The sequence below is a fragment of the Saccostrea cucullata genome, unplaced genomic scaffold (genome assembly GCF_032062105.1).
Source record: "Saccostrea cucullata isolate Sc308-1 unplaced genomic scaffold, CSIRO_AGI_Scuc_v1 ctg895, whole genome shotgun sequence".
Taxonomy (NCBI): Eukaryota; Metazoa; Mollusca; class Bivalvia; order Ostreida; family Ostreidae; genus Saccostrea; species Saccostrea cuccullata.
The window spans coordinates 84,650-102,384 of NW_026922913.1; the positions used below are offsets into that span (position 1 = coordinate 84,650).

Below are 17,735 nucleotides of genomic sequence, written 5' to 3' on the forward strand. Positions count from 1 at the left end.
TCTAGGACATTTTTTTCCAAGGAGGTCACCCTGGTAAAATAAAATTTAATAATATTACCGATATGTTTTATCTTATGTAATATTCAATATATGCGGTTGATCGAGTACATTGTTTATGATTTTTTTTATTTGTTTACCTATGTGAAATAGGTAATAAAATGACTATTTTCTGCTCTTAATCTTTAAAGAAGCCCCCCCCCCTACTCCTCCGGAGACAACAAAATGTTTTCACTTGTTTCTTTAGTTCAACTGATCCAAAACCAGAGGAGTTTATACGACAGTAAAGTGCGCGTTGTCGGTCCGTTTATCTGTTAGCCTTTGTGGTACCCATCTCTTTTCCTCACTCCTCTTATATTACTGAATGAAATTATTTAGACTTCCACAGAGTCGTTGTTACATTATGCCTTTGTGCGCCTCCTCTTTTAAATTTTGCTCCGACACATATTTTGGGTATCCTACAACAAAACATGGGCACTGCCATTCTTTCTATAATATTCAAAGGTACCCATCTTCTTATTCGCAACTCCTTCCATGCAAGTGGGAAACTTTGATAATACTTTTACAAATTCTTCATTATATAATGCCATTGTTCACCTTCTTCTTTAATTTTGATCTGACACTAAGTTTAGGTCTCCCTCAGCAAAACACAGACTTTGCCATTATAATCAGTATTACAGGAAGGGTATCATTAAGTGAGCTCAATGCTCACAGTACCTCTAGTTTTGTTGTTTTACCTTCTTCTTGAAATAGTGATCTTGATGTCCGTCCGTCTGTTTAGCTGTACGTCCGTCCATCTGTTACTCTTTAGGGTATCCACTCTTATCCAAAACTCCTCTTGTATTCCTGAATGAAATTTAATAAGACTCACAGAATCCTTATCACATGATGTCATCGTGCACCTCCTATTTTACATTTAGATACGACATATATATTTGGTTTACTGTAGCAAAACATTGACACTTATTCTGTGAAAGTTTCATTAAAATTTATTCAGTGGTATAAGAGCAGTTGCGGATAAGAGTTGGGTGCCCTAAAACGAAACGGACAGACGTAGAGACACACGGACGGGCATTCCGATCACTATATACCCTTCCACTTTTCAAGTGGGGGTATGATTAAGTTTTTGTTTTCGTGGATGATATAGGCAAATCTCCTTAAACTTGGTCTCGAAATATTAACGCCTCAGATTTTATATTTCGGACAACATTCCTTGTCCTCGGACTGAAACATTCACGATAACGCGGACTTTATTACTTTAAGTGATTGAAAATGAAGTCAAAGTGTATTTTATGATACCGAGGCAAGGACTCCGTGATATTAATGTCTGACAGTACAAATGCAATCTTTCTAACACAGAGACTTTGAACATTTTTTCTGTCAAAGGAGAAATGAAAATATTTTTTTTGTTTTACACCCCATCCAAAAAATTGCGTTGTACTTCTCCGTTAAGCAAATAGAAGATTTTTTCTACATAAGTACCATGTGATTTAAACATGTGATTCAACCACGGAGAGAATTGCAAGTCAATATCTTTTTCTACCAATGAATTAGATCTTTTGCAAGGTTTGAAATTGTTTCTCAATCTATTATTTAGTTTACATTTCTTATATCACTCTATCTTTCCTTTCCTTCAATTTTTGGTTAAGAACTGCTAAAAATTAGCAAATAAAGCTTTTTACAACAACATATTTAATTATTTCATATTGTAACAGGAAAACAATTTCGAGTATTCTAATTGATTACTTTCTGTCTTTTGAACTTGTTGAAATATTAAACACTTTAAACTCTCTCACTCTCTCTTTGGGTTGAAATTGTACCTTTTCTCCTTTTTTTCCCTTTATTGATTACATCAGTCAGAGAATTATAACATTTATATTCCAACAAACTTCCTGAGGCAGTCTCTGTCATCACAACAGTATATTTCGGCATTCCCCGAAGTTGTTTTCATGTAACGACAGTCTTCCCTCTGTAACAATAAAGATAGAACTAAGTTAATCATATTAACTAAGAATTATTAAATGCATGTCAAATTGGGCACATGAAATAATGAAGCTTTTGAGGTCTGATGCTTAGATTGTAAATTTCATTATTCGATTTACTTGAACACAGTGTACTGTGAATCGAAATCCGTGGTCTGGAGACCTCGCCATGCAGCATTGAGATGTAGAGCATGTCGTGTTCCAAACACAGTTAAGGTCATCATCACAAGATGGACAAGGTGTGCCTTAACAAAAAGCCAGAACACCAATTAAAGTCTACATTATATATACAGGATTTCCTAGAAACTCATTTTTATGCCCCCGCTTTGAAATAGTACCGACAAGAGCTACCAAGGGAACTTAAGGTTTTAAATGAATTGTCCATTTTGAACTGAGCTATAGCCCATAGACTGCGACGATTTCTGTATTGTTTTCCGTACTTCTTTTATTGTATTTTTGTCTGAATAAGAACAAGTTAAATGTTTATTGACCCAATGCACGTATTCTTAGAAATAAGCAAGGCTAAATAAAATTTGGAAAGCAAAAGCTAAAGCTAAAAATCTGATTTTTTCAATATTTTCTAATGAAACATATGGAGATAACGAGAATATTCAAGGTCAAAAGTCCATAAAACAATACAAAATAGGAGCAGACCAAACACAGACATCCAAATCATTAGAAGAATAAGGTGCCATTAAGGAGTGAGCATCCCCTAACGACCGGTCACACCCGCCTAGTGCGCCTCGTCATAGTCGGGAAATAACGGAAAATATCCGTCGTCAGTGTATAAATAATGAACTAACAATTGGTAGGAAAATCGTCAGTCAGCATTTGACCAAATGATTAATTGTATTAGCTGACATGGTCATTGTATCGACCATAGAACTTACTTAATGATGACTTTTAATGAGACTGCTAAAATTTTTGTTTCATCAACTTGTTTATATTTAATTTACCTCGTAAGAAATTGTTAATACAAAGAGCATGCTCTCGTATCGATCAAGTGAGATATACATGTATAAACTCCGAGCAACTATGAGCAAAGAATACAATAGTACTGGAAATCGGTGTTCATGCGGGTTGATACATTTTGTATTGACACTGTGAGCACTTCTTTTAAAATAAATGATAACACAACGATCCCTTTACCCGATTAATACATAGGACACACGACAGATATTTATTATCTTTTTGCACACTATCAGTGCACATGAATTTTAGTTATAATTGTAAACTTAAAACATTTTTGTGACGTCATCTTTTGATCAACCTGGCTCAATAAATTTGTTATTGTCCTGCACCCGTCCAATAAGTTACCTGTAGGTGTCCATGCAATAAGATTCAACTTATTGGACAGGTACATATAACATTCAAATGACAACAAAGGGCGAGGCGAATAAATAAACAGCACTTAATGACAGGCAATGACAAATCAAACAATATAATATGGACTATGTAGGATATTAGTAGTGTAAAACATTAATATCTCACCAAAATCCTATTGGTATAATAGCAAAAACAACTACAGTGAATTGAGGATTCACATTCAATATTGTAGACGCATTTTTTTCTCCGATCATAAATTTCCTAAATTCACCATTTATTGCTATAATAGATTCATTTCATATGAAACATACTTAGAATACAAGGGCTTTTTAAATATCCTTTTTTCCGCCTTTAACACAAAATTTCTCTAAAGAAATTCCAACGGAATCTGTAATTTCGTTCGGTGATTTATGACCATTTGTCGTTTTATGACCATTTGTCCATCTACTCCAGCGTTTTTTGAACGTGTGTCTGTCGTTGTTTTAAGGGTGGATGGAGAAAAATCCTTCCGAGTTCGAATCCTGCGCACGAAAGAGGTACTGTTGCATTTTTATAAAAAATAAATCAGAAATAATCTCCCAATTTCATAGAAAAATAGAGCTTAAAGAGCTCCTTTTGCTTTATGAAAAAATACCTTTAAATGAGAAACTGCTTTTTTGCAAATTTCGAACATAGGAATATATATCCGAATTTCATACTGTAAAACTGAACTGAAGCATCTTGGTGTACATATACATGTAATCGATAAATGGCATCGTCTTTTAAAACATCCTTTTCTGTGGGTCTTTTTTTTTCAGAGTGAAAATCTACGTTGTCATCCGTGGTCGTTGCGTTGTGAAATGAATGAAATGTCAAGAATTTACCAAAACTAACTTTTACGCATGTGTAGTATATATAAAAGTGTCCCAATGCAGATAAATACTACAAAACAAAGTTAATGATCATTATTATCGAAATAAAAAACCTCTCGAGATGATCCCTTTTTTGTAAAGACAGAAGAAAAACAAAAACTGGTTTTCTTTGGCCTAACTTGATGAACAGTGCCAGGTAGTCATCCAAGCTGAACAAGACCTTACCTTCGAGTGCATAATAAGTTGATGGAAGTGTTCGACAGTGGTGAAATGTTTGAAGTGAGTTAGAAACCTCAAACTGACCATTATGTCAGATATTAGATCTCTATTATAAAATTGGTGATGTTATTATCAGGAATGAAGAGATAACAGAAGCAGTGGAGAAAATGAAAAACGGTAAAGCTCCTGGCCCTCACAAACTCGTCATTGAACACCTGCGTTTTGTGCAAAACATTATTCTAGAAATCCCAATGGAGCTGTTCAACGTAATCCTAAACAATGAAAAATATCCAATACAATTCAAAAGAGGAGTAACTAAACTGAAAGGAAAAAGAAACCAACCGCAGGGTAAAATTATGTTTTTTTTTTTATTCCAGCTCTCGAATGAAAAAGAACTGTCGAAGGAATTTACATTACAGCAAGGTGTCAGAAAAGGAAGGGTACTATCGTCGTAGTTTTTCTTACCGTTTCACGAATTGATAGAAATGCTAGATAAAAGTGTGACTGGATTGTGTGTGTGTGACCTGCACATTCCAAGTTTTATTCTGGCTGACGACACTTCTTATATCCAATACTCCAAATGCTCTCCAGAAGCAACTTGATATTGTAAACAATTACGCTAGACTTTGGCACTTGCGTTATAATCCTGACAAAAGTTGTGTTCTCATCTTTAAGCTCTAGTAGAAAGCGGCAAAAACAGCCTATTGCTTGACCATTTATTCTTGGTCAGGAAAACATCAACCGGCATTCAGAGGATGTTTATGCTAGTTTCGTTCTGATACAGCAATCACACAAGCATACAGGAAGTTAAAGCACATTAAACTCGCTTATCAACATACATGTAGGAGTTCATAATCACGGTATACATCCTATGACCAGCGTAAAATTATGGACAGTTGTCATGACATCGATCTTGTATGGATGCGAATTATAGGATGTGATCTCCAAAAGATCGAAGAGCTGGAAATTGTACAGCGATACGCGGCCCGTCGAATGCAAGGATTTTACCAAAGATCACCAACACCGTGCACCATCTTGCACCATCTTTTCCCTTCGCCTGGTTATAATGAAAAAAGTGTAGATTTATTAAAGTTGATGTAATGGAACAGACTTTGTACAACAAGCTATTCCTTATTTTACAAAATATAACTATAATAGCTTTTCATTGCAAGGTTGTGCGCTTTTGTTTCGGCAACACAAAGGCCAAAGGGTGGATTCCTAGCAGATATTCACTCCATAATGAGGGATTACAGCATTGATTTCTTTTTCAGAGAGTACCTTTTGAATCGTGACGTTCCTCCAAAATACACCTGGAAACAATTCGAAGGAACTGTAGTTGAATCTGCTGCTAAATATGAGTGGAGGGATAATTCGATTAAAACAGAAATACATGAACAATTATAAACTCATCCCTTTTGGCTACTCGGATTGAAACTTCTGAAACACACGTCGTGGAATCTAGCTTCAGTAATTAAACTCTCGGTCAACATCGTTAAAGAGGACGTTAACTGCAAACTGTGTACGCGTACAACAAGTGATATTGCAGTGCATTTTCTCCTTAAATGCCCAAAGCTATTTGCTAGCAGAGACAGCTTGATGGACGAAATAGTAAACACGATAAATGTCCAATCTTACGTTAATCTCGCAAATAATAGTGACGACGTAATCGCTGACACCATTCTTGGATAAAGGCGTGGTTCTATTGTACCTGGGGAGGGGTGGGAAATGTTTATGCTTGCTGTTGCAACTGGTGTTGCGCGTATGATGACAGAAATGAACACTTACATACATGAAGTATAAAACTTCAAAATTTGATAAATTATGTACATAGTGTTTAAATTATGGACAGTAACTTGTGAACATGTTCATATTTCCTCATTTTTTGTTCTAAATTCAAATCTTGTTACATATTTATTAATTTGATGCATTCATCTCTGCTGCAAAGGGAATAAAGAATGTATGTCTGTCTGTCCAACTAAACAGTTGCAATCTCTTATCTCTTTCATCCACACACTCTGCACATAAATAAATAATGCAATATAATATTTAAGTTAATTCCTACATAGATGTTATTACATGATCACTTTGTAATACAATTTCTCTTAAACGCTTTGAAAATATTTTAAAGTTATTGAGGAAAGATGAATTATATCATTAATAAAAAGACTTCCAATGAATACCGTAGTCAGCGAGTTGTTTATCGAAGGCTTTAGTTCAACAAATAAAGACTTTTCATTATATACCTGGATTTGTGGAAGGAACTGAAGTTGATGTTGGTGATATTGCTGAATTTGATGTTGGTGAGGCTGCTGAAGTTGATGAGGAAACAGATGAAGAAGATGCAGTAGATACAATTCTAGTAGTGGATTTTGATGTTGTCGTTGATGAAACTGTGGATGATTGGGTTGTTGTCGGGATTGGTGTATAATTAGTTGTTGACTTTGAAGACACAGAAATGGATTGTAATGTTGTTGTCGGTACAGATTTTGATGTTGATGATTTTGAAACTGTCGTGGTTGTATCTGGCGATGTGCAAAAGTTGCGATATTTTGCTAAATTTTGACTTCTTTCATTCATCAGCGTATGTTTTAATACTACTTCAATTAAAATGGTATATCCTTAAAAATGCAACTCAGTTAAAGTGTCGGTATTCGAACACCATAAAAGCAATGTTTATGCATACATTTCTGTGCGTGTAAAGACATTTGTTGACGTTTTTTCATGAATAAAAAATCAGACACTTTGCCACATTCTAGGGGGTCAGTATCTGAATTTTGATGGTCGATGCTGAACTTTTTCCGTCATGTCATTTCTATAAATTAAAATAACATATACAAGCACTTATGAATTCTGTGGCCTTGTGAAAGTTGGACTTAGAGTCACTTGAGATTCAAAGACAATGAAAACACGATGAGTTTTTCCTATACCTTGTTTTTGTATTCTCTGAATTTTCTTTTCGTAAAAAAGAAAACACTGCAGACTGAATATAGTCAGAGCTAATTTTGAAATGATTTTCGAGATATGTGAAAACATAAGCACTTTGAACAAAAATGATCATTGCTAAGGGTTTGTTTAACACTTTTGTATGAATTTGCGTCATTATAAGAAATAAAATATAGATTTATGATTTTAGTTCAGTTTCATTTCTAACAACTTCTAGTGCAGAAAATGGTAGATGATACCTGGTGTTAGTCCACAAACAGAGCTGTGATGTGTAAAGACGTTCAGTTTTGATAAAAATAAATCATACAGTGTGAGACGTTTTCTGGGGCCAGTGTTAGAATTTTAATAGTCGATGCTGAACCTTTTTTCCCGTCATCTCATTTCTGTAAATTATATTAACGAATACATACACCACTAATAAATTCTGTGTGTAAGTCCTTGAACTTAGAATCACTGAAGATTTGAAGACAATGAATACACAGTGGGTTTTTCTATTGTTTTTGTACTCTTTGATTTTTATTCTTCATAAAATATGAAACACAACAGAATGGATATTCCTAGTCCTAGTATTGAAAAAAGGGCTGGAGAAATAAATAAAATGGGCCATGTAAACATTTGATCTTAGCTAAGGGTTTATTTAACTTTTTTTTTGAAACTTATGTCATTATAAGGAATAAAATAGAATTAATGACTTTAAGTTTAGTTACAATCCTAATGTTTTGGACGCCCAGTGCAGAAAATGGTAAAAAAAATACCTGGTGCTAGTCTACAACTACAGCTGTAATTCTTGTGTTCAATATCAAAGTAACATAGACCAATCAGTCCTTCGGGGCAAATACAATGCTTGTGTTCTGTACAAACTGAAACAAAATATTTCAATGTACTTGATTTCCAACAATATAAACCAAGAAAGTAAATGAAGGGGAAAATACGGTTGGTTGTGTGTATTTTGTGTTAAGCTATTAAGATTAATTAGGACAATTGGTTTTTATCTATCAAATAAACATCCAAATTGCTGGGTTTTTTTTTTTATCTAAAACATATTTTGATTTTTTTTTTAATTTTCAGAATAAAAATTTATTTTTTGACATTCTACAGAAATACTACTACTACAACATTAAAGCCGTTTGGTCCGATTCCAATCGCTAAAAATATATATTCGTTTTTCTTCTTGAAAAATATTTGTCCATTAATTGTTTCAACTTTTGTCAAATTATATCCCTAAAGTCTTTTTCTTTTTAAAAGATATCAAAATTCAAAAGTTAAAAAAATAATTTTTGTTAGGTCACACAAAAAATAATCCTATGTTGATCATTGTTGCTATCGCATGAAATTACCTTCGAAAAATTAAATTTATCGCTTACATGTTTATCTCATGAAGAACAAACCCGAGCATTTTTTTTCACAACAAAGTACATATATTACCTGTACATGGACAATATTTTAGCTCCTTTAAAAAATCATTTAAAATATCTGATTTTCCTTTCTCCTCGAAATATGCATATCAATATAAAAATTACTAAGGATTATATTCAATTAATTACTTAATTTTGAAAAGATGTATTATGACTAAGACTTTCTACTAATAGAGAAAAAAATAATCGGGTTTGAATTATCTTCAATATTAGATATATCCGATAAACTTATTTTTTTTCAAAATTGACTTTACAACAGATCTTAACTTCCGTCAGGAACTACTGTTTGTCAATAAGGTTTTTGATCTGCGTTTTCCATGTAAGGATTGTTGTAATAAACTATTAAATCAATCTTATAATCTATTTTTATATATTATCTATGTAATGACGTACTTTAATTGTGTATGATAATATGTGCCTGTTTCGGGTTAAGCGGCTTTAACTGAGTTTTCTTTTCAAATTATTAGGTCTTTCCACCTTTCTGTGGAAAGACCTCTTGAAATGCTTATGTTTATTATTATTCTTCTTCTTCTTCCCGGACTTTTGAAACCGCAAGACTTATCGAAAATCTTTATAGTTCATGAAACTGGATATCAAAAGTTATTCTGAAAAACGACAGCCCTTGTTCGAACTTTGACCCCTTTCGAAGTTATTTCCCTTTACGCAAGAAAAGCTTGTTATCGCTACTCCTCTGAAACTGTAGACCGTATAGACACCAAACCTTCACTAAAGTCTTCGACTAATTGAGAGGACTCTGGAATCTATTCATTGCGAAAGTATTCGGTGACTCCTTCAATGAGTTATTGCCCCTGAAACTTTTTGAATTTTAGAAATTATTAAAAATTTTCAAAACGAGAAGTGATAGAGACATGGGACCAATTGCATAAGATTCATTGAGCTTTGAGCTTAAAATTCATGTAAAGGTCAAAGGTCAAGGTCATTCCAAAATTGAGAAATTAAGCTCTTTTTATATCTTTTTTGTCTCTTAACATATACAAACTGGCTTAGCATCATTAATATGTACTCTTAAAACTATTTTAAAGATTTAATTTGTATTCCGTAAGATTGACTCTATTAAAAATTATTGCTCTTTGTGCGGAAAACCTTGTTATCGCTACTACTGCGAAACCATAAACCGTACAAATATGAAACCTTCACTAAAGTCTTGGACTAATTGAGAGGATTCTGGAATCTATTCATTGCAAAAGTCTTCGTTGACTTCTTCAATGAGTTATTGCCCCTGAAACTTTTTGAATTTTAGAAATAATTAAAAATTTTCAAAACGAGAAGTGATAGAAACATCGGACCAACTGCATAAGATTTATTTACCTTTGAGGTTAAAATTCATGTAAAGGTCAAAGGTCAAGGTCATTCCAAAATCAAGAAATTAAGCTCTTTTTATATCTTTTATGTCTCTTAACATAAAGAAACTGTCTTAGCATCATTAATATGTACTCTTAAAACTATTTGAAAGATTCAATTCGTATTCCGTAAGATTGACCCTATTAAATGTTATCACCCTTTGTGCAGAAAACCTTGTTATCGCGGTGGAAGGTGGAAAGACCTCTTATTGTTCTGTGAACAATAAGTCTACTAGTTATTTCTACTTTTCTTGTCACAGTTCTTTAAAATGACATAAAAATAAACAAGCGAAAGAACGAAAAAAAGACAGTTAATGAAAGTTTTGCAACATTTAATACCTAGATCTCCCTTTTATTTCTTTTATTTCCCCTTTATTAAAACAAGAAAGTAAGAGAGAGAATTCACCTGTGCAGTGACATATTGTTGAATATTCGTCGAATTTGCAGTAAGGGTGTTTATCAGAGGAACATATGTGTCCACTGCAGTCAGTATGATAATGACAACCTGATGTTGATAGCGGATTCACGGTTGGTGAAGGGACGGATGTGGTTGTTGTAACTTCTTGAACGAATAAAAAGAGAATTACTGAATAGTTTTAATATAAATATTTCTTTTAAAACTATCCAGGTTTCTAAAATGAAAAATAAATTAGTTTTTAATTGATGATAGTTCATGTGGATACTAGAAGTCTTTGTGAGTAGAAAAATTAGGAATTTTACTGTGCTTAGTATAATCTATGTTTATTGTTTGAGTACATGTATTTTAATACATTATTAATATTTTAAGCAGATATTTTGCAATTGTATTTGATAGATGTTGTCTTCAATCAATCTAAGATTTTTCGGGTAGATTTCAGTTGTGAAATTTAACTCCGGAAAATGGGAAACATTTAGCCATTAAAGGCATGGTACAACCTTAAATTTTCCCATCCAAAAAATGTAAGTTATAGATACTGGCATTTTCAATTATTACTTAATTGAATGTTTCAAGAAAAACGTCTATCTCATGCAAGAACAGCATTTAGAATATGATAACAATTAATCTCAATTTCACGTACAACAAAATGAAAAAAAAGATCACATACAAATTGTCAAATTCTGTATGATTTTATTTTACAGTTGATGAAACAAGAATATAAGAAGTCTTGTCTTAAGGTATCAAATCGTAAGTCGATCGTATGGTCGATACAATAACCTTGTCAGAAAAAACAATTTATCATTGAGTCAAATGCTGACAGACGTTCTTCATACCAAATGGTCGCCTGCGTGGCGCAGTGGTTAGAGCGTCTGCTCTAGAGTCGCGAAGTAAGGAGTCAATCATTACGTCGCGGGTTCGAATCCCACTGTGGAACGTGGAGACCGGTCCTTCGGATGAGACCGTATAAACCGAGGCCCCGTGTCGCAGTAGGTGCTGGCACGAAAAAGATCCCTCACTGCTCAAAGGTCCTGAGTGCCGAGCATAGGACAAAATTTGTAGCCCTCCACCGGCAAGTGGTGGTGTCTCCATATGAGTGAAAAATTCTCGAGAGGGACGTTAAAACAACATACAATCAATCAATCATACCAAATGTTAGTCTATTATTGGACTTTTGTGAGAAGCGTTGACTTTAACAGTTGACGGCTTATTTTGACATTAATTTAAACTTCGATTATGTATGGAGGTACGGAATTGATAATAAACAAGAAAACATCAATAGTGGATATAGCTCTTGTTTTAGAGACACTAACATTATTTACGAACGCAAGAGATGATTAAAAGTAGAATAAAATTTCCTAAAATATCTTATATATGAGAGAGATTATCTTCTTTTATTTTTCTTAATCAAAGAAATCAAATAAAGAAAAAAAAAACATCCTGGAAGGAAAGATTGGCAGAGGTTGGTCAAGGTCGGAAAGGAAGGGGTTGAGGGTAGGATTGTTACCGTCCCATTTCCAGTCAACGCAGTATGGGTTTTAAAATGACCCCTTTTTATCAATTTATGAATTGTTAAGGACGCTCTAAACACTGCACACCAAAGAGCTCTATTTATTGGATATTTTTATGAAGTTAGAGTTGGTCTGCCCTTACATGTAAGATTAAAGAAATTGTAATTTACCTTTAATTACATAATTAGTGTAATATTACAACAGGCAGAGCAACCATTAGTGCGAGTATCAGAGAGATGGGTATAAAATGCGAGGGTTGTCCATAAAGTTCGTGGACAACAATGATAATTACTGACAAACATTGACAAAATATTTGAAACTATTATTTACATTAAATTCATGATTCATTTTATCAAAATGCAAGTTTTCAACCAAAACAAAGCACAAATAATTATATTTTAATCAGATTAAAAAAAGACACACACTCATACCCGGAGCACTAAAATGAATTCTTGACGTAACCCGACGTCAAAAGCATAATATGAGTGCATGAAACTTTCCTCAACATAGTCACCGTTTAACTCAATATATTTCTTTTGTCGCTTTAACCAGTCATATGTGCACAAAATGTTCAGGTTTCATACGAAAAATAATATTTAACAATGCCCGTCTCATATCCTGCAATCATCCAACCTCTGTCCGCGTAAAAACGATTTTATTTACGGAAAAACGGTAAAGTCACGTTAAGAAATTCATTTTTTACTGCACTGTAATCTCGGAATGATGGTTTTCCTTCACGCATGTCATTCTGTAAACTGTCCCTTCCGTCCAAAAATATTATATGCCACTTAGATACTAATGTATGGCTTCTTTTACTATTTTACTGTTTTCCCAATTGTTTACAAAATGTAATGGTCTCTGTAGGTGTTTATCCGACGTGTACGCAGAATTTTATCACAGCTAACTGCTCCACCTATTCCTAAAACGTCCCTCTTTTGAACAATTTTGACCCGGAACTTTTGTGTATATCGAGACAGGGCACATGTCACATGACTAAAAAGACATATTACGTCATAATCGGTGATGATATACATGTTAAACGTTGTTAAAATCAACCAACGGTTCTTGTGTAATTTTATTCTAAATTCTAAAATTGTTTTTTAAACATTTAATTTTGGAAATTGTTATTCATAAGATTTTTAAAGATCTTGCCATCTTTAGATATTGTGAAGTTGCCCAATCCACACATTTTTTTCTCTTTACCCTACAGGTTGTCGTCAGTGACGTCATAGACGTAGTGTCTGAATTTTCAGTGCAGCGAGATCAAGTACACACACCCGTCATGATCAGTTTTATTTCATATTAAACAGGTTAGAGTAAATGTATCGTGATAAATTTCTGAAGCAGATTTTTTTAAATTAATATTTTTTCGTGTTTAGTAGCAGAGATTCTCTCTATTTAGATAATTTTGAATGTTTATGTTTTCGTGTGACATCATAATTGTTTTCCCGCACTCGGGAAATACAAACGTAAAGCGTTTTTATCATGCTTACGTCAAATTCAATGCTGTCCTCTGCGATATTGAGGTAATCTTCACCCTGTGATATTTACGCAGTAAATAATTACTATGAAGGACTGACATTCTATCGTAAAGAATGATTGCACTTAGTGTACAAAAAGTGGCCCCCGGTAAATTGTGCAAAAATAAAGTATAAAAAGTAGCCTAATGAGATTAATAAAGCAATTCTTCTAGGTCTTAATCGCAACTTTGCAAAATTACAGGAATTAAAAGTAAGTAAAAATAAAGAACGAGGCTGTGTTTTGTAAGAGAGGTCACTGCAATTCATGAATTTCCATTGTTATTCAAAGTTATTCCGATCTTTAAAGCTGGAATACATGGTGAGCGTATTCTTGCCCAAATTTCTAAAAAGGACAGAATGTTTAGAACTCTTGGAAATACAACTTATTTAAAGGGGAATTTTGGGCAAGCCTGCGCTCGGGGTAAACTTTTTGAAAAATGGTACAAAACGCCGACCGTTTTCTTTGCTATTTACAGGTATTTACATGTTATTAACCTCATTGTGACCTGTTTAGTATTCTATTATATCACATAATTTGTAGACTCAGGTAACTTTGTGAATACACAAAAATCAATAAATCACATGGCTCTAGCTCCGATTGATAACGTTGCATCGAAAAGCGACCTACTTATACCGTTACATGTACATTTTCAATTTATAAACATCGAATTATTTTTTTTTTGGCTTAGTATTTTTATAGGGTAATGGATTATAAAACTGGATAAAATGTTATTATATTTATTTATTGTAGTCCTTCGATTTATGGGGCACGTTTGAAGGGTCCTTATCGTCGCAATACCATCATTCCTTGAGCAAAGTGTTTTTACTGTAAAAATATATGCACACAGGGTATAGAAATACGTAGATGATTTAACACTGGAATGCTTTCCGCCCCCCCCCCCCTTCAAGAAAAAAAAAAAAAACAAGCAAACCAAAAAAAAAAAAAAAACCAATCACACATACAATTAATAAAATAATACATGTATCACCACACGCAGCATCACAACAAAAAATTCTGTGCACCATTATATGTACTATAAGTATTTACTGTACTTTTAAAATGTACATGTACGTAGAGAGTTAGAGAGAGAGAGAGAGATAAATTTAATAAATTCGATACGGACTAATCTTTTAGAAAACACAAAAGACGATTTTTCTTTCTTTAATGGGATTTTATTCCTTTTTTTTTTTTTTTACAAACTTATAGGCTTCCCTCAACAGTTTATCTAAAGTGTTAAATTTTCACCTAGAAACGACTAAAATTGAGGGGAAAACTGGATATAGGGAGAGAGTACATGTACATCCCCGCGCAAGATCCCCCAGCGCCCCCCCCCCCCCCCCCCCCCCCCCCAAATCAAACAACAACAAAAAACTGGCTTAGAGCTTGAGAAGTTCTTTGCGTTTACTTATCTATATATTTTGCAGGTCTGGACGATTTCTAAATAAGGAAGTCAAGAACGATAACCGTGAATTTCTTTTAATACACAGAATAAACAAGGCACTTATTCTTCTGACCAATCAGATAACAGCATTTAGACAAACCCATGAGAAAATAAATAAAACACGTGGTTTATAAGTTTTTTGCTCAAAAGATTATTTTAGAACAAATTTTTAGTAAACTTTATGCGCATTTGGGAAGAATGTAATATTTATGACAATTCTACCGTGAACAAACACGACTTGAAAGCTTAGAATACGTTTTAAGTGGGATATAAAAATCTGTCTCTAGGAGGTGGCGGCCACAGCACTATGCTTAAGGATGGATTCTTCTCATATTTCTTATAATCACAGAATCTTGATTTTCTGAATACTCAATATTCAGACTGTGTACACTTATTTAACATCCAAACAAACAGGTGCAATCAGCCTTGATTTTCAGTCAAGGTCATTTGAAAGTCAGACCTATAGATAGTACTTTTACACAGAGAAATTTTGAAATTTACGCATAGGAATAAATTTTGCTGACAGAAAAAAATATCTTGCTCAATAAATTTAAAGTTGTAACTTAATTTTGATCACTAACTAACATGAATTGAGATGGTGGGAAAAAACATGAAATCCTCAATATTCAATAAAAACATTTAATCCGAATTTCCTCGATAATTTCTTTCAAATTTCTCAGTTTTCATAAATTTACATGAAATTTCATCTCAATTTTTACAATTGATCATATAATGTCAAATATTTAGAATTTTGTCGGATGAGTATTCAAATGCTGAAGATTAATTTACAAGGTAGAAAAGATATGGTATTCATGCTAATTATAGAACAAATTTAGCCCGAATTTACCCTACAGTTTCTGAAATCTTCCATTTTACAGAGTGGTGTTCAAATCTATAAGAAAGATTCTTAACCCCCCAAAACAGGCAATTTGGTGTAATTGTGACACATATATACATTTAATTCTTCCATTTATACATTTCGTTTTATGATAGTTTGTACAAATAATATTTAAAATATTTATTTCGAATTTCCTCTGTCATTTTATTCTTAGGAATAAGTTAGGTTTGACAATTTTATAAAATACATTCTGGATTCTTTTCCTATTTTATATATTCAGAAAATAATGCAATTACGCATGGAAACATTTCAAGATATGCACAATTAAATGACAAGAAAAAGGTTGGGGTCATCATCCTTGATTTTGCTTTTAGGCCATTTAAAAAGTTGATGATAAAAATAGATTTTTTCCTCCTGTGGAATTGAGAAAATCCAATGTGGTATTTTAAAATTGATGTTTTGGAAAAATGGAGATGTTTAGATATAAAAAAAAAAACAATTTAAGTCTTAAGTTTAATGTTAAAGCAATGTACTAAAGTAAAAAAAATAACAAACTTTTGATCACAAATGACACAAAATATTTATTCCGAATTTCCTCTGTACTCTTTATAAAGTTATATTTTAGTCTTTGACAATCATTCTTTTTCATTTAATTTTTTTACTTAAATCATATATTCAGAAAATTTTTTTTACAACCATAGGAAAGATGGATGTTGAATGAATCATTTACAACAAAAAATAAAGGGGTATTCATATTTATTAAATTGCCAGGTTAGTTCGAATTTCCCCATTTTAAAAATTATCATAGAAAAAAGAAAATGCTTTCAATATATCATACAGGCTAATAATTTAAGAGACAGGACAGGCGGTTAGATAATACATTTTCTCTAAAATGTGATATGATGTATTATTTTGGAAATAATTGTTGAAATTATTGCCATGTTTCCAAAAACTTTTAAAAATTCAATCCAAATTTCCTCTGTTATAAAATATACTGGTTTCATTATTTACAAAAAAGTAAAGGTTCACGAACGAAATACATGTATATTTTTCCTGAGTTAAAGGCCAAAACTTTATGTTATATTATAGAATCTTAATATGTTTTGTAGTCGTACATGAACTAATATATGACATGTATATAAATATTTATCAGCGCCAACACAATTACAATAATTGTCAAGGGTGCAAACATACTAGTATAAGAATCACCAATTGTTCATACAATTTTATACAATACACTGCATCTAGATTTTGAGGCTATACATAAATCACACAATAATATTATTTACACAATAATACACAATAAATATCTATTACAATTATTTCTAAATATATGGTATTTCTTAATAAATAAGTGTTATTTTCAGTATTTCTGTACATGGACTATCAAAGGTATATGAGACAAATTTGATAGTTTTCCTTAATTATTGTATTTTTGGTAGCTGAATGGAAAACAAATACATCTTAAATCTCTCCTGTGTAACAAATAATTTACAAAATCTTTCATTAGTGAGTGTATGTCGACAAATCTCTCGATCCCCTTTTCTGTTTGTTTCAACGTTTATATTGATATTTCCACATGCAATATCCCTATTTTTCCACTTTGATTTGTACCCCAGCGGAACACCTTACTTTTCTACCAACTTGATGATTTGTTGTGTCTTTAACAAATAAGGCTAGTTAGTATTATATAACTTGTTGTAATCATATACAAAAGATGCTATTTTTGTGAATAAATAGTATTCATAAAACTGACGAACAAACGGAAATGATAAATTTCAATCCTCAAATGTTGAACTGTCGATCGCGGGAACAAGCATACGAAATACATCGATCTACATGTGTATAATATCCTTGCGAATTCCCATTTATCAATAAAAACTATGTAATTCAATTTCAAAATTATAAATTAAAT

The 17,735-nt window shown here is 32.7% G+C and overlaps 1 protein-coding gene across 1 annotated transcript; it reads right to left on the minus strand.

The window, feature by feature from the left end:
• Nucleotides 1-1,707: 1,707 nt before the first annotated feature.
• On the minus strand, nucleotides 1,708-12,762 carry LOC134262784 (integumentary mucin C.1-like). Its single transcript, XM_062745116.1, has 6 exons — nucleotides 12,684-12,762; nucleotides 10,501-10,656; nucleotides 8,074-8,178; nucleotides 6,619-6,897; nucleotides 2,100-2,224; nucleotides 1,708-1,966 (listed from the first exon to the last, which is right to left on the minus strand). The coding sequence occupies exons 1-6, from the start codon at nucleotides 12,760-12,762 to the stop codon at nucleotides 1,871-1,873; spliced, it is 840 nt and encodes a 279-aa protein (XP_062601100.1). The 3' UTR covers nucleotides 1,708-1,870.
• Between the last annotated feature and the right edge of the window lie 4,973 nt (nucleotides 12,763-17,735).

Excerpts from the sequence above, each read along its gene's own strand:
- LOC134262784 (XM_062745116.1), bottom strand. The coding sequence starts at position 12,762 with ATGCGTGAAGGAAAACCATCATTCCGAGATTACAGTGCAGTAAAAAAT. Across the intron at positions 10,657-12,683 it reads CGTGACTTTACCGTTTTTCC|AAGTTACAACAACCACATCC; the intron begins GTAAATAAAATC and ends TATTCGTTCAAG. Across the intron at positions 2,225-6,618 it reads AGTTCCTTCCACAAATCCAG|GCACACCTTGTCCATCTTGT; the intron begins GTATATAATGAA and ends CTTTTTGTTAAG.